Source organism: Anser brachyrhynchus (assembly GCF_964034855.1).
Source record: "Anser brachyrhynchus genome assembly, chromosome: 7".
Lineage (NCBI taxonomy): Eukaryota > Metazoa > Chordata > Aves > Anseriformes > Anatidae > Anser > Anser brachyrhynchus.
Window position 1 is genome coordinate 14551773 of NC_137701.1, and position 24308 is coordinate 14576080.

Below are 24308 nucleotides of genomic sequence, written 5' to 3' on the forward strand. Positions count from 1 at the left end.
CCGAATCTTTTTGTCCATGGATGTGTGTTTTTGGAGGCACGTCTATGCCACAGAGCTGGTGATTTTGTTGAGGAACTACTGTGTATACTCCAACATATTACAAAATCCTAATATTTTACCTAACCTAACCCAACATAAGCTAAGAGCTAACATTTTACCATGCCCCATTGAAGATGATAGAAATGTTTTAGATAATGGTTAATTTATCTAGCTGGCTGTGAGAGGCTGGGGACTGCATTTAACCAAGACAAAAATTCCCTGCTATTTTGAACTGCTTGGAAGCTTGCAGGGACTTTGTCTGACTCCTGATTGCACTCCCTCACTGTTCCCTGTTTTCTAAATTGGCACACGTTGACAGCAGTGCCTGCTGCCCAAGCAGTAGATGGCATGGCTTCCTGGAGGGCTGTCAGCATAGGTCTTTTAATCAGTCGGGGATTTGTCGCTGAATGAAAGAAATCTCACTCAGACATCTTTCAAGTGAATGGTCTCCACAGAATTCCCAGCCCAAGTTACCGTGAGAAACTGGGTAAAAAGGTTTTAGAAATCAAGCTCTGATCACAAGCATGTTGGGATTTACAGGGTCAGATCCAGCATTGCTGAGGGCAGCAGAAGCTTTACTATGGATGTCAGTGAGTGCAGGATTAAGCTCATTGCCACTTAGCTCCCATAGTGAAAGAAACCTTAGAAATTTCTGAGGTATAGTTGATGTGCTGGACTAATTCCAAGCTTAAATTTGGACTAGTCTGTACAGCAAGTTTAACATTGCCTTTTAAACTCTAGTAAACTGTCTTTTCTCCTAAAAACAATGCATTAAACAAAATATATATATATATATATATATATACACTTAACGTATTGGAGGTATGGTGCTGTTTTGCAAATTCTCTTCCTTATCATCTAGAAAAAATGACTGCTCACCAAAGAGGATTATTTTCCACTCTTGTGTTTGGAAAATGCTGCTGTTCTTTAGTGAAGAGCCCTTGCAGACACTCAGGCTTTCTGTGAGGTCAGAACTCTGCACGGCATGCTGCAGGTTGTTGCTGGCACATCATTGTATTAACACTCCTGGTAGGTTTCTCTAAAGCATCTCTGGGTTTTGAACCTGAGGAAGAAGTGGAGTACTGTAGCAGCATGTCAACATTTGTTTTCAGGCATCTCAGGAAAACCTGCTGCACTTTATATAGAAGTCTAAGGTCTCTGTCAAAGAAAAAAAAAAAAAAGGTGACCTTTAAGCAGTGTGTATTTCAGTAGAACACCTGTTAAAGATACTTGCAAGTGCTTTTCATGGCTTTTCTCTAGAAAAGCAAAATGGGAAATCAGCACTGTACTACTAAAAAACCTATGTAAGACAAATGTTATAGACAAAAAATATTGATTAGCACTAGAGTGCTGTGTGTTTTTAAAGTAGACCTATGCTTAGAAACTGTTTCTTTTCATTTGAAGCCATTTTTCATTTTAAAGCTCAGTGGTGCCTTTTGAATGTTACAGGCTAGCGAGCAGGTTGCCAACTGAGGCTCAGAGGATCTGGGTCCATTCTGTGTTCTGCAGTTCATCTTCCTAGGTACCCTTACGCAAGCTGTTTTTCTTTCCCCTCAGATTATGTGTTTTTTTAAGTAGTTTCTCTTGTCACTAAAAGACTTTGAATAGCTGTGTGTTGGCCTCACTCGAAATGGCACCAAATGAGGTACTACAAGTCACATGAAAGACAATATTTTTGCTGTTCAGAATCTTAGAACTCCAAAAGAGTTGTGCAGCAAGTGTCATTGCACTTGATTGTACAGGGAGGTGAAATAAGTGGTGTCTGCTTGCAGTAGGGGAAAGTGCCATTTTAGCCCATTCAGAAAAGAAACAGCTTATTCTTTCAGCACCCTGGCCACTTCTACATCCACGTAGCCCCTCTGAAAAGACCTTCGCCTGGCAGAGACCTGAAGAATAACTTAGCTAGATCTGTGGGACTGACCAGCATGCCAAATTTGAGTGATCCTGAACATGCAGTAGGTATAGGGTTAGAGCAAGTCTTGTCTCAACAGGTATTGTAGGCTAGAGGACTCAGCTGGAGTTCTCGATTTTCCTTGGAAGGTAGTCAAAGAGCTCAATCTTCTGCTGATACTATAGAGAAAGTGTACAGTAGATAACATCAGATCCCTGCTAACCTGGACAAAACCTGCAATACAGCTGGAAAAAAGGCTTCAGGACCTTCTTACCAATAAACCCTAAAGGAAGAGACAGTTTCTGGAAGTTGCTGTTTTCCAGTCCCAGGGATGCTGTGGGTCACAAGACAGATGACTAATGGGCCACTGTCTGACAAGCTGTTGTCTCTGGATCCTTGAGAGTCCATGGGATCCACAGAACTATCTAAGAAATGTAAGCCTATTGCCAAAGTCCTGTTTTTGCTAAACGAAACAAATATATTATGTAAAAAAATACATATGTATAAAATATGTATTTCCTGTGCTGAACAGTTGCACATATTGGAAAAGGTTGAAAACTGAAGCTAGAAGTACAACTCCACAGTTTGAATGGGGACATGGAAGAAAAGAGCTTGAGACCTTAATGACTCAACTAGACAACCTGCCTGTCCCCAGTGTGCCCTAGAGGGCAATCCTAGGAGATAGATAGTCTTTCACTGGCCTTTTTTTGTCATTTCTGATTTCTTTGATTCTGTACATTTCCACATCCTTTAAATAGAACAGGACTCCTATCAATCTCTTGATCTGTTCTCCTGGCACACGCAGTGACAGTCCTCTGTGCAGATGGAGCCAGGGGAGTTTTAGTGCCGTATTTTGTTGTGTTTTTTACAAAAAAAAAAAAGCATGTCCAAACTGCTTTTGGATTCTCCACCCCCATCATTCTGCTACCTCTTCCCATTTCTTTGCTGCTTACATTTCATGACTTCTCTCCTGCTTGTAAGATATATGCTTTATTTTATAATGTTTCTCATGCACTAAAACAAGTGCTAAGTCAAGCAGTTACCAGAGCTGGAGGATCTAACCTGCCTCCAATCGGCACAGCCATCATGTAATAGCCATCATGTTACCTTTAAGTATAGATTATTATTATTGAGCGTGTATTACCTTGGCTGTTTGCCCAGCATGTCCTTGATAACTGAGGGTCACAAAAAAAAGAGTAATGCTCCGGTCCTACTTAATAAGACATAGGATCAGCATGATTAAAAAGGCCTTAGCATTCAAGAATCCTTTAAATTTGGCACACAAAATTAAATTTTAAAAGTGGTTTAGATTGCTTTTCATGAATAATTGCTATTAACCCTTATTCCCCTTCTTGTCCCTTCACAAGACTATTATTGATTCCCTGTTCCTTGGTCACTAAGATATCCTTGGATAATGTGTTGGGGATTTCAGGCACTAACAGGTTTATCAAAGTAATGGAATTCTTTAGGTAGCAGGCAAAATAGATGGATAGATGTGCAAGTGGCTTGATACTGCCTCTGAGGTGGGAGTAATGCCAAGTAAGGCATTTTGGGTGTGATACTCTTAGGCACTCATTTTCCTGATGGAATTACATTTTCCTGGTGTGGGAGGGTTTGTTACCCCTGAGAATGACCCTTTTATAGTATTTCCTAGTAAACTGTTTGACACAGAACTCGCTTTCTGAGATTTCTATCCGCTTTGAGTGTTTTCAAAATCACACACTAGTTAGTTCAGGTCCATGTCCCAGGTAACTGGTGAAGAAAATGGCAAATTAAGAGACAGTTCCGATATCGCAAGTGTTTGGCCACAAGGGATCTTGCTTATCCCAAGCAAGATATATTTTTTCAAGTAGAAGCTAAAGCATAGAACAAACAAACAAACAAAAGCCCTTGCTTTGTTTCTAGCTGAGGTCGCCTGGAAAGAAAGTTGCGATGTGCATATCTAAGGAATATACAGAAACAGTGACTGAAGTGAGAAGAGGGAATTTGGAGTAAAGTGGCCTTTGTCATAGATTCATGTGTTTTGTGTTTAGAGACTAGGAATGTGGACATTAAATACAGAGTTATTTTCTTGTGTTAGGTGATCCTCCTCAGCCCCCTCCCAGGCAAAGCTGTATGGGTATTTGAGAAACGGGAGAGATTGTATTTTCAAACAAGGTCTGTCTCTTTCAGACACCCGTGCAGAAGAACTAAAGCTAGCAATGATGACATTATTAGTCCATCTGTGACCTACCCATTTCCTCTTTCCTTCTAAAGTCTTTGTCAGCACAATAAATTTCCATCATTTTTGCAAATATTCTCCGTCATCTATGTATTATCTATTGTAGGTACTATGCAATCCTAACCGACACTCCCTAATTTACATTGCCTTCATTTGAGTCCTTCCCCCACAAAAGAGGGCATCTGTGATGGGGTGTAATTTGTGGTCAAGACACTGAGGAGAATTAAAAGGTGTGAGCATGACACTGCATTTGCTCTTACTGCTTGCCACAGGCTGCCTTGGGAAACAGCATAATTGTATTGTTTGCCAGCTTTCAGAGAAGAAGCTGGTTTTATGAATGCCCACCATGCGCATAAACAGACACTGTGATATTTGGCAGACAGAAGCAAGTGATGACAGGTTGTGATCAAATTATTCATTTATATTTTATACCAACAAGGATCATCCAGATTCATTGGAAAGCAGATACTGGAAATAAAAAATGCATTTTAGAAAATACTTTAATCAAGAGTACCCAAGTTTGCTAATTCTAATGTCCAATCGTCTGAGCCTTAGAATTCTCTTTATTATCTTGATCTTTATTTTTGGTCCCTTCTCAGCTTAGTGATCATGAAGGAAAAAAAAAACACCAGCCTTGGCTAGCCATTTATGTTGAAGCAAATCATGAGCACAGCTTGTCATCAAAGCAGTGGGCTCTGCTGTATTATTTGTGTATGGTTTAACTGGAAAACCCATCTAGTCAAGAAAACCAAGCTCTAGATGAAGCCAAAAGAAGGCACAGGGAATGAGACAAAGCTTACCAGGACCATGAACACTTGTGGGTTGTAGGCTGAGGGAACCCAAGACAAGCTCAGGATGCTTTGATTTCTATTCAGAGCCTGACCTGTCCGTCTGAAGTTGGTCCCAGCTTACTTTGGAAAAAGTAGTTTTAGCTAGAGAGATTTGAGACCCGAATGGCTAGGTCTTCTGTTGTAAATCAGTACCTTTCCATTTACAATCATGCCTGGAACATACTGAGACCATTTTCTGTGTTTCTGAACAAGCTTGTACCAGCTAAGACTGCTTCTAATTTTGATACACAGTCTCAGATGTTCAAGTCTGAGAGTTTTCTTCAGACCTGGCTTTTCTTTTTCACTTGGAGCAGAACCTGCACCCAAGAACAATGTTTGAGTGGACTTCTGGAGCGTAAGCACTTTATCAGGAGATAACAACCAGGAAATAAGTGCCTCCCCTGGAAGGTGAGCTTACAGTTTGCTCTTACTGCTTGCTACACTCCCTTCAAAACTGCAGGGTTTTGATCTTCCACCGTGACTCCAAGAAATGAGGCTACACACATTCGTTTAATAGTATAGTTCCCTCGTGATATCTTCACTTTCCTTAATGAGGGCAGTGTTGCTAACTTGTTAGGAGCCTGAGGACTGTCTGAAATTAACATCGCGTGTAGGAGAAATTAACAAAGAGGAGCTCCTTGCATGAAATTGAATGAGATCACTGATGGCCCTTCCTTCAATATTTATTCCTATATTAAGGAAGAAATATTAATAAGGATAATGTAGAACACTCTTACTCAAAACTCAGATGCCCTTGTTTTTATTCAGTAACCTGAATGACCAAAGGTAATTAATCCTTTTCAATAACAATTACATGAGTAAAGCGAGCATGATTTGGGTGCATAACTATGAAGGAGAAAGAGAAGAGACACGGGTATTGGTAAAATTACTGGGGAGAAATAACAATCAATAAAAGAATAAGTTTTGCGTGATAAATTCTGTTGTGTTTACACGAGTAAAGTGAAAGCCACACTATTGTCTCAGTATGATAATGCAATGCTTCTGCTAAGAAATCAGAATGTGGCTCTTTCCATAGTTCATCCTAAAGCAAAAACTAGCAGAAGTCAAAGAGAAAACAAAAGGAATATAGGAGAGACAAAGCCAGACAGTGGATTCACGAAGTAAGGAGAGTTTCAAGAGACATTCGTAGTATGTTTTTCTTTTAAAATTTTCTTTGCAAAATGTGGTTGACAAAATACACCCTCTCTGCAGTCATTTATCAGCTTCACTTATCACCCTTCTACAAGCACAAAAGGTACACGAAGATGTCAGCAAACTGGGAAGGTGTGTGAAATAAGAGCCCGTGTAACGTTTGTAAAGATCAATTTGCTGCAGCCTTGGCCTTTTAGTGGTTGTAGCTTGGTTGTGCAACGACCGCTCCTGAAAGGGGCTATAAGCACTCATTGTGGGACATCAGTTCTGCAGTGGCAGGGAGGGCAAGGTACTGCTTCCACACAACCTTTGTTTGTGGTTTTACTGTGCAAGGTGGGTGAGTCATTGCTGATGGATCCAAGGAGCTGTGTACCTAAGGATGATCAGTGTGCTGACAGTGGCAGACGTTCTTCAAAATAATGATTATTGCTAAATCTCTCTCTGTCTCTCTCTCTCTCTCTCTCCCGCTCCCGCTCCCCCTCTCGCCCTCCTTTTTTTTTTTTTTTTCCCCTGGCAGTCTTCCTCTTCCCTTCGGTGGTTCTGGAATGCTGGAGGCAAATTCTCCCCTCATCCCCCTGCCTAGGGGCCATGTGCAGGTGCATCTTTCCCTGTCTGCTGGTGGTTATTGTAGCAAGGGGAGTTAATAAGGAAATGAGCCAGTCCACAGAAATCTGCTAATTAACCTTGGGACACACCTGGTTTTATCTTGTAGCGGCAAACAATTTTATCAAAAGATCCCCAAGATCAGCAAAACTAACTCCCTTCCAGTCTGTCTCTAGGAGTCCAGGCTGTGCGGTGTCTCCGAATCCAGGAAGGGGCCCTGCCCAGCAGCAGTTTGTACCAGTAAACTCATGGGCTGGTTTTGGAGATGATGTGGTGGCAGCCCAAGCTTGGGTTGGCTTTGGCAAGGTGAACGTGTGGGCACTGGTCCCCAGAGGGCGTCGCCATCTGGTGCTGGTGGCAGCCCTGGTGGAACTGGGGGGCTTTGCTTCCGCTTGCCAGCAGAAGGCTACAAAACACTCATGGTCAAAACCCATTTCTTAAAGACAGCTCACAGTGATGGGCCAGATGGGCTTGTCTTGCTTCTTACGGTTCCAAAGACACAATATACAAACATAAATTTAAAGCCTTACAAGTTACATACTAAACTAAACGTAAGTTTGGGGAGTGATGCTCCTGTGGGGAGAAGTGCTAATTAGTGACACCTTCTGCTACAAAGCCCAGCGACAGACGGGTCTTACTGTAAATGAGTGGTCGGCCTGGAAGGACTATGCTCTGGGGAACCTGCAGGAGTTAGACGGATTTAGCTACACTGATTGGTAATAATCTGTGGACAATGAACACAGGAGCTAAGATTTGATAATGAACCATACAGACAAAACGACAATAAGATGTGCTTTGCAAAAAGGACAGCAAGCTTTCATCTTTATTTTTTTTAACACTATCATTGTCAAGTGTAATCCATCTTTCTCTTGCCAGCATCGGGAGTTCGTCAAAAGAATTTTTTGGATTCTGCCACAGAATATTGATGACATCATAGTCAAGTCACAGAGTTTTGTTGTACTTTATAGCTTGAGGACAGTAATATTATGGTCCTCTCCGTGTGCTTTATCTGTTTTATACCAGAAGCTTTTGATCTACGTTTGCCATGACTAGCTTTCAAGCAGTCATTAAAAACAGACAAACAAACAAACAAAAAAAAAAACACTCTCTTCCTCAAAGTTGGAAATACTTTGTTGAAAATCTCTGGTCAGAACACTCTCAATTTTCAAGTGGAAACTTGAAGTCTGCTAAGAAAATTAGACATTACATACATTTTTTTCCTGAACTTTTCATTTTCTATCAAAAAAAAAAAAAAAGATTATCTGTAATAGCCAAGCCTGGTGGACATAGTTCTGGGATGCAGAACTCCAGGATTCAAAGGCAGATAATACATGTTTAAAATAGGTTTTCTCTATTTTAGTGAACGCCCTGCACCCTCTGCTGTTGGCTGTCACAACACATACAGAAGCTCGTTCCTTGGCACTTCCTTCTGAGTGGCCCAGTCTGAAGGTCTCTGCTCAATAAGCTGCAGTGGTTCCTGTCTTCTAGCACTCTGTCGAGCTTCCAGAATTTGAGAATGCAAAGAAATCACTCTCCAATCTGCTCTGTGAGGTAGGAATAGCTCCTCATCCTCATCCTCCTCTTTCACTTCACTTTTGTATTTAGTAAGTATTTGGGCAGTTCCTATCTTCACCTATTTGACTGCTTCTAAGTGACAGGGCCACGCATCTTGTCAGTCTCCACATGCTCGTACCAGCTCAACTCTTCAGCTTGTTTCTGGCTGCTGGTGATGGTTACCTGATTACGGCCTTTCCCCAGCTTTTTTTTTTTTTGAGCTCTGTTTTTTCAGATAAATTTTGGTATGCCAGTTTAGGGAAGGAAGGGGAATACCAAGGAAGCTGTCCAATTTTCTGTACTGGGAATTGGGGATATATAAGATTTGTAGGCATCCTGGTAAGGTCAGCAGTGTCAGGTGGTGGGGAGAATTGCAATAGGGCAGGACTGTGGCTGACAGAAGGGTTGCATAGGCCCAGGCGAACCCCTGAAAACGTGTTCAAGAACCAAAGAGTAATAGTGCTCTGTCCCCGTGCATACTCACACTGGCTTCTTGCACGGGCAGCAAGTGAAGCTTGAGAGATTGCCACAGCTTTTCACCCTTTCCTCCTTCCCTAAAACAGAGCTAACAAAACCACAAGTGGATGCTTGAATTTTCTGGAATGAGCCTTTATTGAAATATTTGACATTTAGTTCCTCTGCTAATACACTTTTGTCGTTTCAAAGGGATATTACGCCTTGTCTGGTGTCTCTTGGTGGGCTCTCTGTGGTGTTTTTAAGAAGCAATCCATGTAAATACAACACTCAGGCAAAGGCTCAGGCTCAGGCTGCCTGAGGTCAGCATCACAGCCCCACCTGGGAAGTACTTCTGATCAACATAGTCTATAATGGTTGTCACAGCTAACATGGTCTCCTCACATGTGGGCTGGATCTGGTCAGAAGGTAGAGTAAATGCATGAGTACCATTGTCTCGCAGTTCAAATGTATAGGAGAAAGGAATGCCAATCATGTGAGCCCAGTCCCGTGAGGAGCCTGAGTTACTGTCTGTGAATTTAAAAATAGAGGGGAGATATATGTATTAAGCATTGTTCTTTGAAATACCTCTTGCTATAGTTAATGCAATGTTATACCAGAATCCCTGAACTAAGCAGTAATCATACATAACTGTGACATGGAGACCAGCATTTCTAGTTGCTCCAATTCTTAAAGTCTTCCATGGAGTTTCCTAAGTGAAACAATTTTCCATAAGATGATATTGTACAATAACAAGAGATGAGTTCCACAGATTCAGTGTTTATAGCATTTTGCCATGATCAGTGTTGGATAGAAGGTGGATTGGCCATTTTTCTGTTCTGGTACTTCATTTCCTACAATGACACTGTTAGGAACTTCTTTGTATATTTGTTTTTAAACATGATTTTGTTCAAGCCTGAAAAAGTTCTGGCTACTTCCTGTATCACTGTTTATCTGCCTCATGGATCTTTTTTTCTTCTTACCCATTCAGTTTAAGTACAAACCCTGGCAACATGCACTCCTTGGCATGGAAAAGTTACCTGATATTTACACCACATTGCTAATGCAGGGACTGGCATAGACAGACATAGTGAATATGCAAAACCACGTGTGTACTGAAGCCAGCTACTTACTGTTCTGAGTGCCTGGCATGACTTCCTGCTTGGTGGGAAAGGATTGTTTTTACCAGGCAGTCTCTAGGGCCCTCAAGTCCTCTATGTTAAGACTGTCAACTAAGATCAGCTGTAACGGTGTGTTCGTGATGTGGCTATCTGGTCTAGTAGGAATGAGACTGAAAATGACATATTTTACACCGAACTGCAGGCAGCTGCAATGTGATAATGTCTGATGGAGTAACTGTAGACCTGATTGGGATTTTAATTTTTGCTTGACTCCAGTGAAGACAAATAGGAGTTCAGCTGCTGACTTCAGCAGGGTCAGGATGATCTATCACCAATCTCTTTCTGTCCCCTGTGATGTATCTGTGAGGAATTCATGTAAGAACTGGCTTCTGATCAATGCTTCCTTCCTTCCTGCAGTCAGCTTGATACGGTACAGTGTTATCTTGTATTCAAATGACTGTTACTTGGATGTTCCACCAAACCAGCCGATTAAATATTACTCAAAAAAGGACCTTGGCAAAACAGCACTTGCTGATGTCTATGACGCAAGAATGACTCTCTTCTTTGAAAAACAGAGCAATTAAAGGGGAAAATTAACTCACATAAAATTGAAGAGGTTGATCCTACTTTATAACTGGTCCCATGCTTTCCCATCAGGGCAGCAGCTGCTTTCTGTGCAACGTGCATCTGTACGTTCAAAATACAAACAGCATTTTCGTCAGTACCACTAAATTTGGCAATTATTCCGAGTACTCCAAAATTTGTATCTCTTTCAGCTGTAAGTTTACTTGTAATCAGCCTCAAGTTTTATTTCTATTAGCTCAGGACTCTAGAGAAACCCATTACAAACATTTGGGCAAAATGTTCTTGATTTTTTTGAATGCAAATTACATTTAAAGAAGATAACTGTTATTAGGTGGAGAAGATACCTGTTTTGTTTTAGTGCTAGAGAGATGCATTTTGGAGAACTAGAGTCTATGCTGCATAGCATACTGATACTGACTACAGCACTTATTGATCTCTTACACTTCTCCTATCTGAGTGATGGTGAGTCTGTCTCTCACCATCTTTAGAAACTGAACCATAGACAGACTGAATCACTTCTCCAGTGTCTGGTATGAAGTCAGAACCCAGGCTCTACATGCTCTTTACTAGTGCAACAGCTATGGGAACGTTCATAAATACACATTTTAGTGAACTTAAATTAAACTACTCAGAAACCAAGGGAGAGAAGTAACCAAAATGTAGGTGTCTACTTTGCTCCCATTCTCCAAATGAACATATTTGGAGTACCCATTATGGATACAACCCTGACAACCACGTGCATGTAATGTACCAGCATCCTAAAGTGCAAACACATTCTTGCATGCAGCAAATGATTGCAAGGAGACCTTGGTGCTCTTCTCTACTTACCTCTACTGTACTGTAGTAACACTGTCTGTAATAATTCATTTTTCCTACATTAAGATGAAAGATTAGGGTTAATTCTGAGGCAAAGAAACCTTGCTGATACTGCCCATACAAGAGACAACTGAGAAAGCTGAGGAGACCGCAGCCCAGCGTGAGGGCAATGAGCATGCTAAAGCCCTGGAGACATGCCTCAAAGGAAGCTTTCTTTAAAGAAAAAGCAACAGCTCAAATAGCGTTGTGTCACGTGTTACTGCTTGTACTATTTCTCTACTGGTGTAAAAGATGAATGTTTTGCCCTACCAGTTCTTCGTTGTTACTTGGAGGTGTGGTTGTGGAACCATATGGAGTGAGGATGTACTGTCCGTAGGAGTGTATTGTTAAATAGCACAAAATGTCAGTCTTCTTCTTTTCAATAAACTGGGCCACAGCTCTTGTCTCAGGCTCTGATTCTGGTCCAGATCCACAGAAGATTTCACTGGTGCAGTTATAAGAAACACCAACACCTGGAGAGGAATACAAAAAGTGAATTAAAGGAGAGACATATTAACTCCAGTTCAGAGAGAAGTTTACCTGGGGGCGTTAAGGTGTGCGTGTGTATGGGCAGGCAGACTAGAAAGCTCAGGGGGGCTTGAATGCTTTACTCTCTTGGTAGCAACTAAAATTTGAAAATTATGAAATATTTTACATGCATTTCCAGGCTGGCTGCAACGAAAACACTGACACAACAACAGTATGCAATCTGTCAGCAAACCTTTGGAGGCTCCTTGAAATTCATGGCAAATACAAATGCTGGCTGTTAACTGACTGACTCCTAACACTGGTGATGCTTGGTCCTGCAGTGAATTAGAAGTACAGTTGTGTAAGCAGTAATCTGCTGCTTGCAAAAGTAAATGCCAGTTGAAAGTCAAAGGCAATATTTTTACAAACCAGGTTTTTATTTTTACATGTATCTTGGTGACAATGGGATGAGTATTCCTTTCATATAGGATTTCATTTTATTTCAGAGACTAGTTATTACTCTTGCTTTATTTACATTTATGTAGCTGACATGAAACACTTGGAACTTACTGCCCCAGGAGGAATTAAAGTTTCGGTTCAGATCTGTCCCGTAGCAGGTGCCATTCATATATGGAGAACGGTTTTTCCTCCAGAGACGTTCCTAAACAAAAGTAATTTCAGTTAAATAACTGCAACTCAATGATCCAAAGAACCTAATGATAGTATGGCGTTGCATGCCTTTGTTTTAGACCTCTGCATTCTTGAGTAACTCTTGCATTGTAGGGGACTCTGTTCAAGGGTGATAAAACTTAGTGATCAAACATCTTATTTACTACTGCCATGCTGACATCTTCCACAAGCCTTCATGCACTTTGAAATGAACTTCTGAGTTTTTAAAAAAACAACGATATTATTTCTGTAGTACTGAACTGCTTCTGTGCAGTGTTGCATTTCTAAGAAGGACCTGACATTGTGTAGGATACTTCTTTGTCCAAAAGAGATGGTAGCTGAACTTACATTTGTTTCAGAATCAAGAAGATGAATGCTTTTTTGCCATCTAATCTTGCTGCTCTTTGATTCATTGTTAAATTCACTTCCATACTTGGTTCCTGCAGAACTCACTGCACTGCCTGTATGAGCCTCCTGGCTGAATTACCAGTGCATCCAAGTGCAGTGTGTGGTGTGCTCTCAATCTACTGGGGAGTAAGCGGCGAGACAACAGGGTCCACATGGCAGTAGACTGAACCTTTTGGCCCATGCTAATGTTCCGAATTAAAAGATGTTTCTACATTTTGCATTATTCTCCATATCAGAAAAGGAAGATTATTTGGGAGAGCACACCTATTTCAAAGCCAGATAGCCTAGCATTTGACCAAGTCTTCTGCCCCATGCTGCAAAGGTGATTAGATCCGTCTGCTAGTTGAGATTTCTTGCAAAGCACAACTGACTCCTCCAGACATGTTTAACTCTATCATTCAAGCCTTGAGCTGTTAGCAGGGAAATCAGTCCATTCCCAGAATCCCAAAAGCAATGGATCCTATGGTTTTGACTTTCTATCTTCCCAAGGCTCATGACATTTGCTAGGAGTTTTTAGCCCTGTGATCTCAAGTGACTGCTGATTTACCAGAAGAAACAAAAGCTCTCTGCCACAGGAGGATTTGTGTGAGTAATGATTCTGTCACTGTTCTCTGTTTAAATATAATTGCTATGACTGTGTCTAAAATGAACAAAACATGTTGTGCACGTCTAAATTTCGGTCCAGTCCTGGATTTTCACTACTTACTGCTTCCCAGGAATAGATATAACCATCAACATTGAGGACAGGCAAGATGTAGAGATCCAAATTCTGAAGAAACCTTCTTATCATTGCATCAGATTTGTAATTTTGCAGAATCTGAAAAGAAAAAATACAAAGGACTGAACAGAGAATATAGTGGTAATCACTGTAAAGAGATGGTTTAGAAATATCATCAAAGAATCACTCACTCCTGGATATTACTGTGGTATCCAAGATCTACTTGATCCCCAGATATATTGAGAGATCTGCCTTTTGCCATTAACAAAGTGACAGTGTATCTAGTTGTAGTGCACTTCCGAGGGTGCAGAAAATGAAATGCATGATGCCATAGGCATTGTGCACCAGGTACTTTAGAACATTGCTATACTGCATTTTTAGGGATGTTTCATTCCAGGGGGACTGTCTTTGTGATACAGAGAGGCTTGATCCAAAAGCCGCTGTGGAAAAGGTAGAAATTGCTGTCCAGTTAAGTGTCTTTGGAATCAGTTTAGATAGAGGAAACAATGTGCTAACAAATATTGTCCTATATCTCATCTCATCTCAAACTGTGATTTGAACTTAGGTTTCTGTATTGTGTACTAACTTTGAACATCATATTTTAACAGGAAAAGCATGATGCTTGGTACCACTGTAGAGAAGAAAACTGAAGTATTCAAAACGATCTGTGTTTTTTATTATTTAGGTGGAAAAGATAGGGCTCACTTCTTTCACAAACCACTGGCAGAAGGCTGGAGAGATCCATTCTCTGGCATGAATCCCACAGTCCATCCAAATGATCTTTTTGGGTTTATTTGATGGTTGACTGATCTGAGAGAGTATAAAAATGGTCATTTGGCAAACTTACATTACAATAAAACAGCCTAGCCTAATATATAAAGAAAAGGATGTTCCTGGATATACTATTGAGTTATCTGAGATGATTATTATTGCAGACATCATTATGATAAGTTCTCCTTCCTAATAAGCCCATCTCTGAAGTATCTCAGGGCAAGAGTTTTAAAGCGTCTGTTGAATAGAAGTTTCAATAAAATAGTTTCTTCTTCATTTATATTAGTCATTCACAGGTCTGATTGTTCTTACTCTGAGATTCTTTTTTTAGATGGGGAAGCACAGAAAGGCAGGGAATCTAATTTTACTCAGTGATGGGAGCATATTAGACAATAACTAAGCCAATTATTAAGACTACAGTTTTTACTAGAGCTACCAATAAAAAGTATCATGGAATACTTGTAGAAGAAATGTTATATGCTGTGAAAAATAACAAAAACAGGAAAACAAAACTCTTGGTCCTCACACACAGCTGTTGCCAAGCTAGTTTCACCTTGATTTATATTTCTAAACAAGATTCCAGTTGAATTGTCTGTTTTTACAACATAACAGCAATAGCAAGGTTATAGTGATAGTGTATATGAATGTTGGGAAATCTTACTGCACTGTAGAGGAGTAAAACCATCTTCTTCATTTCAGTGAACTGGAATAGGCACAGTCTTAGGGAAGATCTGAATCCTATTTTCTCCTTTGTACTTTTATTTATTTTAATAAAGTTCCTGCCTTACCTGCAGATAATATATTGTTCGATTCTCAATTGTCTTCCCCAGGTGGTGCTGAGTCACCAGCTCACTGTTGCTCTCCTGGATCTGAGTCATCCATTTATAAATCTGAAATAGTCACAGAGAATGCTTGGTGCTAAGGCGGAGTTTCCTTTTCTTATCCACCTCTATTTCCAGATTAAAGGATTTTCCTAGACAAGCAATGTTTTCTTCAGACCTAAGCTGTGATATCAATCTGTGATATCAGTTAACACTTATCGAAGGTCTTTCCTTGCCTGCAGGCAAAGACATGGCCATATCTCACTGGGTGGTAAAAGACAACATCACTGCAATACAACACTGATACTCTATCCCGAATCTTATCCAACATGCCCATCCCATTGGGTGTTTTTCTGTTTGTTTTTCTGTTGTCTTCACTGGATGCGGAACCACACCCTCAAATCTCCAGAACTGCATTGCAGTATCTGCCATATTAGTATTTATTTTCCACATGTAAGTTCAGCAGGAGACTTATGGGTAGCTTCAACAAAATACGTGAGGACAAGATTCTAGTCAAACAGTAAGGACTGATCCTTCAGAAAAGACCCCTAAAAGCCAGAAGGAGCTCCAGTGACTTCAGTAGAGCTTTCTGCAAGCAGGGAGGTGCTTCCTGTGGCAAATACAAAATAGCAACAAAGAAAGCAAACAAACTCAGGTTGATCTTTACCTCTTCCATTGGATGATACTCGGTATAGTTGTAACCTTCAGGGATCTGCCTGTGGCTTCTCTGCTTTGGCATGCTCTCATCCACAAGCTCCTGCACATCATGTATCAGGACTCTGAGAGGAGGGGAAAGAGAGAGATAGGAAAGAAAACAATCCCTAATGATTACTGCAGAACTGTCATGATGGGTACACAACTTATATTAACAAATAAAAAGCTGTAGCCCCTTGTGTTCTGAGCTGCCTGGCAAATTAATCACCATCAGACAAATGGTTACTTTTGTGTAAGAGAAAGTTCTAAATACTGAAGTCTTCATTGGGTTTTATGAATAATTAAAGTAATAATTTTATCAGATTTTTTTTTAACCATTGACCATTTTCAAAAAAAAAAAAAGTTCAAGATCTTACTTTCCTTTACCAATTCTACTCCTGGGCAAAACTCTAAAATAGCGTTTTTGGGGAAAGGCAGGGGGAAAGTGAAAATTTTAAGATTACTGTTTCTTTGTATTTTATAGAGACATTTTCAGTTTGCAAAGACTTCATGTAGGTGTTTGTTGCACTTCGAAAAAATCAGAACAAACCCTGATCTTTTCTTTAAAAAGATCTTATTGCTTTTTAGCTAGAAATTAGTTCAGAAAAGAGTGTAGTATAAGGCTGATTCCATGAGGAAGAGCAATCCATAAAACTTTTGCCTTGGCTTCAGAGAACCTTGTATCAGACACTGTTATTTCTTACTGAAAGCTGCCCCTTGTTAACACTCACAAATCTGTGCTCATTGTAAATGATTGTGATAAGACAATTGCAAAGGTAGCTTAAATACTGATTTCAAACACCATAAGTGCTCATAGCCTATTCTGCTGACACTAGCACCAGCTGGCATTTCTGGAAACTGCACATCTAACTTTTAAGAGTGGTTACAGCTGACTGTCTCTCTGGGCTTTGATGTTTATTCACATCTGAACTTCAGACTAAAATGTAGCAGTGCAAATTCCCATGACTGAAACCACACACAAAATGCCTTATCAGAGCTCTGGAGAACAGAAGTCCCAGCATCTGACACAGTCAGAATATTTATGTCCTGATTATAATTTGTCATTTATGTCTCTATCTTTATTCACCTAACTGTCATGTTACCTTCCTTGCATGTCAACTACCTTATAAAAGATGGCTCCAGCTTTGAATCTGTCGCAGGAACTTTTAACTGTAACATTGCCTTATTGCTTATCTCAACCCCTCTGCAATACAAAGCCAAAATTTCAGCTTGACTTTTAAATCACCCACCGCTCTCTTTAGGACCTTACACAAGGTGGATACAATTCTGGCTTCAATCAAAAAATAAATAAATAAAAATTAAGCTGCTAACTTCTGTTTAATATTTAAATTTCCCCTAGAATCAACTGAAGCCATTAGAAAATGAAGAGCCTTGATGTAAGAGGGTAAAGATCTTGTATGTTGTCATCTGGGTCTGAATACCTAAACCTGATGCCAGACCATGCATACTGGCTGCCACCTCATCTCTCCCCATGTCTGGTTGTCAGGGCATCACACTTACTAAAAAGAATTTGTCAGGCAGGATGTCAAGATCAGCTTTAACTCTAAACAGCTTTGAAGTGGCACCAATCCTCTTTTAGCTTATCTTTCATTGGTAAATGTCAGTGTATGTCCATAGGCCATTTGTCATCAGCCCTGAGTGACTGCAGGATTGTTTATATGAAATATAGCTAGCTGCTGGTTACCTGGAAAAGTCAGTTCCAAATGGGAGTGAGATTGTATGAGGAATAGATCTTATTTAATCCCATCTAGCTTTACAATCACTCTTTGTATCTGAATTAGGTCTTCTGGTTGGAAACAAAAGCGTGGCCCTTAGCATAGATGAGTGGCTGGATAGCTGTTATAAAGCAGCTTGGGGCTGTCTGCAGCTAGTGGCTCTCACCAGTGTGCAGTGGGGACCTGCCACAGGGACCTTTGTTCCAGGCTGGGATTTTTCTGTTGCAATAGATGCTGCCTGGAAATTCTCCCCATCCTGGCCAGGGGGCAGGGGAAGAACAGTTAGGAAGACTGCAGTTTCTGTTCTGTCCCAGATCCCAGCTCCAAATTCACAGTCCAGGCTAGTTGGAAGGTGAATAAACAGGGCATAGAGGAACATGCTTTTAAAACTCAGAGGTAGCCATAGTATCTGTGAATTGGGCAAGCCAAGATAAGTTGGAGGCACTTGGAACAAAGATTGGGTCCTGTCATCAGTACTTGCTGACTGTTCATTGGAAAGGGTTTGATCCTTCTGTAATAGCAAGGAAGATTGCTAGAGCCAGCCTTTCTTATCAGGAAATTAGAGGTCGTACTTGTAAGAGATCATATGTTGATCTAAGCTGTCTTTCACCTCCTGCACCAAAGGAGCTGGGACCCTTATGTGTAGGTCTTCTCCAGCCTGGATGTCTTCAGGCAGCTGGGGCTTCCACAAGTCCAGCTAGGCAGATGACAAAAAGGAAATGCACAAATCAAGCTCTGTTCTCAGAATGAGAAAATATATTTACTTAGAGTAGTTGCATATCAAAAAAAAAAAAGGAAGAAGTTTTTCTTGAGATTCTTCCCTTAACTTTTCTCCAGCCATCTGTTCATAGAGCATGCAGCACAGGCTCAGTGTTTCCATTGACTCAGGCACCATTGATAAGGAGCAGCACCTTCCCAGAGCCATGCAATGAAACTATCTTCTCCCCATAAATTCCTTCATCTAGTGGAAAGGCAATTTAGCCTTACATTAAGAAAAAAGTCTTAGGTAAAGCTTTTTGAAGTTTACTTTCACCTTCATTCCTGTCCAAGCTTACATGCAAATCTGTTTTACATTCCAAGCCCCCTCTGTGCTTTTTAGGCACACCTGGTTATTCTTACTCACCATTGAAGTGCTGCAAAGATGCTGAAGATGCTGGACTTGCTGAAAAGTTTCTGGCACAATATGCAAAACCTGATCTCTGGAAATTAAGTACAGAAACAAGATAGGTTTTAATATCTGTTAAAGTAGACATGATTTCCATAAATCAAAAGGAGGTATTTTGTTATGCGGAAGGAAGACAGAGCATGTAAATGAGTGGTGTTCTAAGAAAAGCATGTCTGAGTGATGAATTTCTGGAATGTTTTAGCTACAAACAGGACTAAGTGATGTGGGTTCTCTGTTGCTGGGGCATTAGGTTAGCTCTGCTTCCTTGCTAGTGGCAATCCTTTATTCATCATATCAGCTTGCATGAGCCCTGGTGTGTGTTTCTGCCTTTGCAGGACTGGGGCCAAAACAAGATCACTGATAAAATCTCTTTTTGTCCCTCCTGTTCAGGAATTGTTCAATTATTCCAAATAAGCTTTGTGCTTTGCTAATCTATTTCAACATGCAAAAAAGTTAGATTGCCATGATATCACCAGTTGCTAAGAGACTGGGATGTTCACAAACTACTCGCCATAAGAATTGCCAATTTATTCCACAAACAGTGAATAGAGTGGTCTCCAGAAGCACATATTCTTACTCAAATAGCAGAAAACAGAAAAAAAATATTGTACAGGATCTAGTGTTTTAATATTTCCAAAAATGACACACAGATCCAGCGTCTGGGAATATATTTTCATTAGGCCCCATGAAACTTTCATTTACTGCAGCCTTAATCTGAAAAAAAAATAAAATTGAAAGTTTGAAAAGAACAAATTAAAGTGTTTGGAAATGCAGAAAACAAATCTGTATGCTTTATAGAAAAAAAAAGTAATTATTTTTTTTTTTTTGGGGGGTGTTCATTCAGATCAGCTTTCCAGGTCTGATAGCAAGTGTGATATTTCTAATGAAAGGATTTAATAATAACAAGCAGATTTTGACAATTTTGTTGTGTTTCTCAAAGGTGAGGTGGCAGTTATCTACTACTGATGTGGTCAAATGGGGAACCTGGGAAATGTTCTTACTTGTTAGTAACCAATAACCACAACTTCACAGTCTTCTTCAGTGACTTCAGTAGGCTTTGAAGCCTTTATAGGTCAAGTACAAAAAAAAGAACATTTGCATGCTAAGGCCTCTGTGATAGAAACTCTTATTGCAAAAGCCTTGCATGGTGAATCATTATGGTCATCGATATAATATGCTCTCATCATCTGAACTGCAACTGCTATCGTTTGTGCTTCCATACAAATGTACAATTATCAGTTGAATATACATGCAAATAGAATTCACAATTTATTCACATTATCCACTGAAAAATAGGAGGGTGGGTTTTTTTTATATCTCTGTTGAATATATCACCTTTGCTGATGAACTAACAGAACTTGATAGTTAAAGTGGGCTGTTTGCAACTGGTTCAGGAGATGCTGTTAGCACATAGCAGCACCCTAATCTATGGGGCAAAATGATTACATTTGCATTGCTAACGGTTTGATACAACAACCATGGTATCTTTGAAATAGATCCTTGTAGAATAAACATCTCAGCTGCAGTTCTGTGTTTATTCTCCAGAAATGCCTGGGCTTGCTTCGTTCTTTGTCTGTCAGGAAGGGAAACAATATCCTGTAATATCTTTCTATCCTCATTGACATTATGTCTTAATTACACCAAATGAAAGAAATGCCAGACAGTCAGATTGCTGCCAGATGGCCAGCTCTTATTTACTGATAAACCTTTTACAATAGCCAGTGTGGAGACAGATCATTTTTAATAGTACACTAAAATTAGAAAGCACACACTCATTTATGATTATGGACTAGGATTCTCAGTGCAGAAGTGCAAAGTCAGCCCATGTGACCATGCAAGAACAACATTTTTTAAATGCTACGGTTAAGCTTTCTTACCAAATTAAAGGACCATTCTCAGCACAAGCTGCATTTCCTTGGATGTTCATAGATCACATGCCTCTGATATTTAATTTAAGTTGTTGCATAGAGCAAATTACGATGAAAATGTTATTGCTGCTGGGCTTTACCGGTTGCTTCATCTTTGTGCAGGTACTGCTAATCCAAAGTCACACAGATCATTCTGTTAAGTGTGTTTTTAAATCCTATGCAAGTACTCAACATGTTCAGTCCTGAACAGCAATTAGAAACAAAGTTGAACACTACATAATCAGGGGTCCATGAATTCTGCCCAGTGAAAACACCAGGCTCTGAGCAAGTCCCTGATACAAATGTAAAGATTAAAGGGAAATAACGCGTTGTAAAGGGAGATATAGTGATTGTGTATGCTCTGCCAGGAGCTCTGCTAGGAGAGGTGTTGAACAGGTATACTATGAAGGTGCTTACTTGCTTGGTTTTATGTTCTTTTTAAAGCTGTATCTAGGGGGTATAATTAACCCAGAAGTATTAATCACAGGGCTACTTTATTGACTTTAGAAAATTCTATATATGAAGTTATATATGGATAGTTGGTCTCCGCACTATATTTATGCCCCTCCTGCAAATCACAGCTGCTGTAAAGGCAGTGACCTATCATTCCTTGTAAAGTTGAGGGTTAATGCCTATCAAAATTGTTTAGATAGGCAAACAGCACAATTTTATATCACTCATTTCTTAGGAAGCAGAACTGAGAATGGAGAATACAGCAAAAGCAGACATTTCAGACTTTTGAAAAATACTTGTCAGTTAAAAAAAAGTGATAATCTCATTTTGTGAACACCTTTGGATGAAGATTGTCTGGACCAATTTCATTGGCTTTTTAAATTATTTTTACAGATTTACAACAGGAGTTCAGCATCTGAGCATGTTCTTCACATAACCCCAGATTTCTTTTATTAATGGATCTAATTTTGCTCAATCATTTTGTACTCAGAAAATGTATTTTATTCCTACAGCATCTGATTTCAAAAATTCATTTCAAAAGTTTTGAAAGAGGATCAGCCAAATGATTTTCAGCTAATGGTAGCAGAGATGCATTGCAGGGACATTTTGCGTCTCCTACAGCAGCCACCATATCTTTGTTGGCTTGGATTGATTCACTCTTTCTCATTTCTTGTCTTTATGTTTTCTTTTTTCAAATCTTACAAATTTACAGGTTAGTAACCCTTCACCCACATTTTCATTTCAGAGATGTTATTATTATTTTTACACAGTTCATGAGAATGTCAGTGATCGCACAGTTCTTCATGACCCCCTTCACACTCACCCATCATATTGCAGATTCAAGCTGAGTTTTCCAGGAATTAGAATCCCCAGAGAAAAGGTCATCCCAAGAAAAAGCCACATTTTTGTGCAAATAATCCAGGATGGATGAGGATAGATCTGGACTGAATGCTTCATTTGCACAATTCTATTATATAACCAGACCTGCCCTTGTTCAATCATTAACTTCATGTTCATATAATTGTACTTTTTGTTAATTGTTCAAGCTTTCTATTTCACGTCCCAAAATACAAACTCATATGAATAGCTACGTTCTCACCGCAGCACTCCTTTTAAGAAGTAGAATTTTTTGATATGCCACCTTGAAACCTTTAAAAATGTTATATGAAAATGTTGGTAGTCTTTGAAGAAAATGTTACCTGCAAGGTCTATGGCAACTAGTGAGGATTATGTAAAAATTACAGGGATAGGAAGAACAAGAGAATACTGGTAAAATGAGCTCCATCCTTGCTTTGTTCCTTCCCATGTATATGTCCTTGTGGAGCACTTCCTTGACCTTCTAACTGCAGTTTTGTCACTTGGGTAGCCAAAAAGAGAATGTGAAAGAAACAACCAACATTTGTTTTGGAGGGAAGGATGGGGATTGCAGAGTTTCACCTAAAACTACATTCATTTGGGCCAGATCAGTCCTGGGCCACAGACTATCAACTTTACACTGCCATAAAAAGTGTGTCGATATACTCAAAATGGTGGGTTGGTTACTGTCTGAAATACTTAATTTCCTATTTAGTTCATATATCAAGAGTGAGCAGTTGAATTCTTTCCTTAGTAGACCACATTTAGACATATAGCACAATTCTTCAGAAAGAAATTGTTTCACTGATCTTCTCTCTTGGAGTAAAGCCATCCCATTGTCCTTTAATACAGCAGACTGCATGGATTTTGAGTGAAGAAAGTCCAGTAAGTCAGTTTGTTTGTGTACACATGCAATGAATTTTAACTGTAATCATAGTGTCCTTCTCAGCAAAGTATGAAGTCCTCTTACATTACTGCCAATGCTGTCATCAAGGAAACAGACAGCAAAACTGACCAGCTTAACTCAAAAGTGTGTTCTCACAAAACCAGGCTGCATTCAAGAGAAAAGTATGCTGTTCTTCATAAATCACACCAGACCTTTCCCACTTTTTGCCTCGTACTATTACTTGCTCAACTGCCTGATTGTGAAAATGATGAATATTTCCCTCCATGCAGATATCCAACCCACAGTGACTTCCAGAAGAGCTGAAGGAGGTCCACCTTCAAAGGATTAAAAATGGATTAGAGTCCATTCTTACAGCAACTCCATCTGTGGAGGAAACAAAAACAAACTCATGTTTGGAAGACCATATTCTATATTGACACCTCTGCTCAGATAACCTTTCATTGTTCTTCCTTTGTCCACAGTATAGCTATATGAGGTAGACTAATGTTTTGAATTATCTTTCCTGTGGTGGTGTCTGTGCCCTTTTACCAGAACTGGCTTTAAATGGAGTTCAGTCCCTTGACAGGGACTCAGAATCAAGAGACAAGGAAAATGGAGGCATAGAGTAAAAAACCAAAAGGCTTCATCATCGTCATCTTGGTTTTTTTTTTTTCTCTTGCAAAAAAAAAAAAAAGGCATGTACAAATGGCACAAATCATGATATATGATAAAATTCAACTCCAACCCTAACCTTACACCTTCATCCTGAAAGTAGAATCTATTTATTTGGTGGTGAAATCATTACTCCTCTGATGCCAAAGAGTTATTAAGATAGATAGGGTCATTTTGCTTTTTGGGCATGCGATTCAGAAGAGATGACAGTTGCTTGTTAGGTCTTAGATTCAAATTCCTTTGAAGTCTACTTGATTTTAATGGGCTTTAGATGAAAGTCCTGTACAAATAATCATGGACATTTCTCACTGATTTAAAAAATGGACTTGTTTGGGGGCTTGGGCAGAAGATTTGTTCATAAAAGAAGATACTTAAGTGTGTACTTAACATTCAGCTTGTAAGCAGCACTGCTGAATTTGGAATAAAAGCCATTAGAGACATTATTCTGCCACCAGTGCAAAACTACCTTGGGACAAACAGTTAGAGTCAACAAGCCTATTGCCCTCTTGGGCATAAATAATGTCTCTCTCAGAAATAAAGCCTGTTCTTTGGTCAGGTTCTTACTGGCAGCTGCTTATCTTTCTAGCAAATGTGGAAGGCAGCTTAATCCATTTATTCCCTCCTGGAAAACTGTGTAAAAAGACATGGTACGTTCTGAGGAGAGGAAAGGTCATAAGCATATGGCCATGTGAAACCATGCAGTGTCCTTTCTTCCAAACAAGTTTGCTCTGCAGTTCTTGCATACGTTTTCTTAGAGCTTCAAAGCATATTTTCAGCATCAG

The 24308-nt window shown here is 39.8% G+C and overlaps 1 protein-coding gene and 1 long non-coding RNA gene across 2 annotated transcripts; one reads left to right on the forward strand and one right to left on the reverse strand.

The window, feature by feature from the left end:
* The first annotated feature begins 3398 nt into the window (after window positions 1-3398).
* Window positions 3399-10346, forward strand: LOC308198317. The gene is made up of 3 exons (XR_013953822.1): window positions 3399-5389; window positions 8097-8287; window positions 9735-10346. It is a non-coding gene; the product is annotated as an uncharacterized lncRNA (long non-coding RNA).
* CPO (carboxypeptidase O) lies at window positions 8321-24308 on the reverse strand. The gene is made up of 11 exons (XM_080600464.1): window positions 21937-24308; window positions 18712-18787; window positions 18161-18285; window positions 15827-15938; window positions 15127-15228; window positions 14273-14377; window positions 13556-13666; window positions 12343-12433; window positions 11575-11777; window positions 10467-10551; window positions 8321-9274 (listed from the first exon to the last, which is right to left on the reverse strand). Exons 1-11 carry the CDS (start codon window positions 22128-22130, stop codon window positions 9006-9008), a joined length of 1473 nt encoding a protein of 490 aa, XP_080456590.1. The 5' UTR covers window positions 22131-24308; the 3' UTR covers window positions 8321-9005.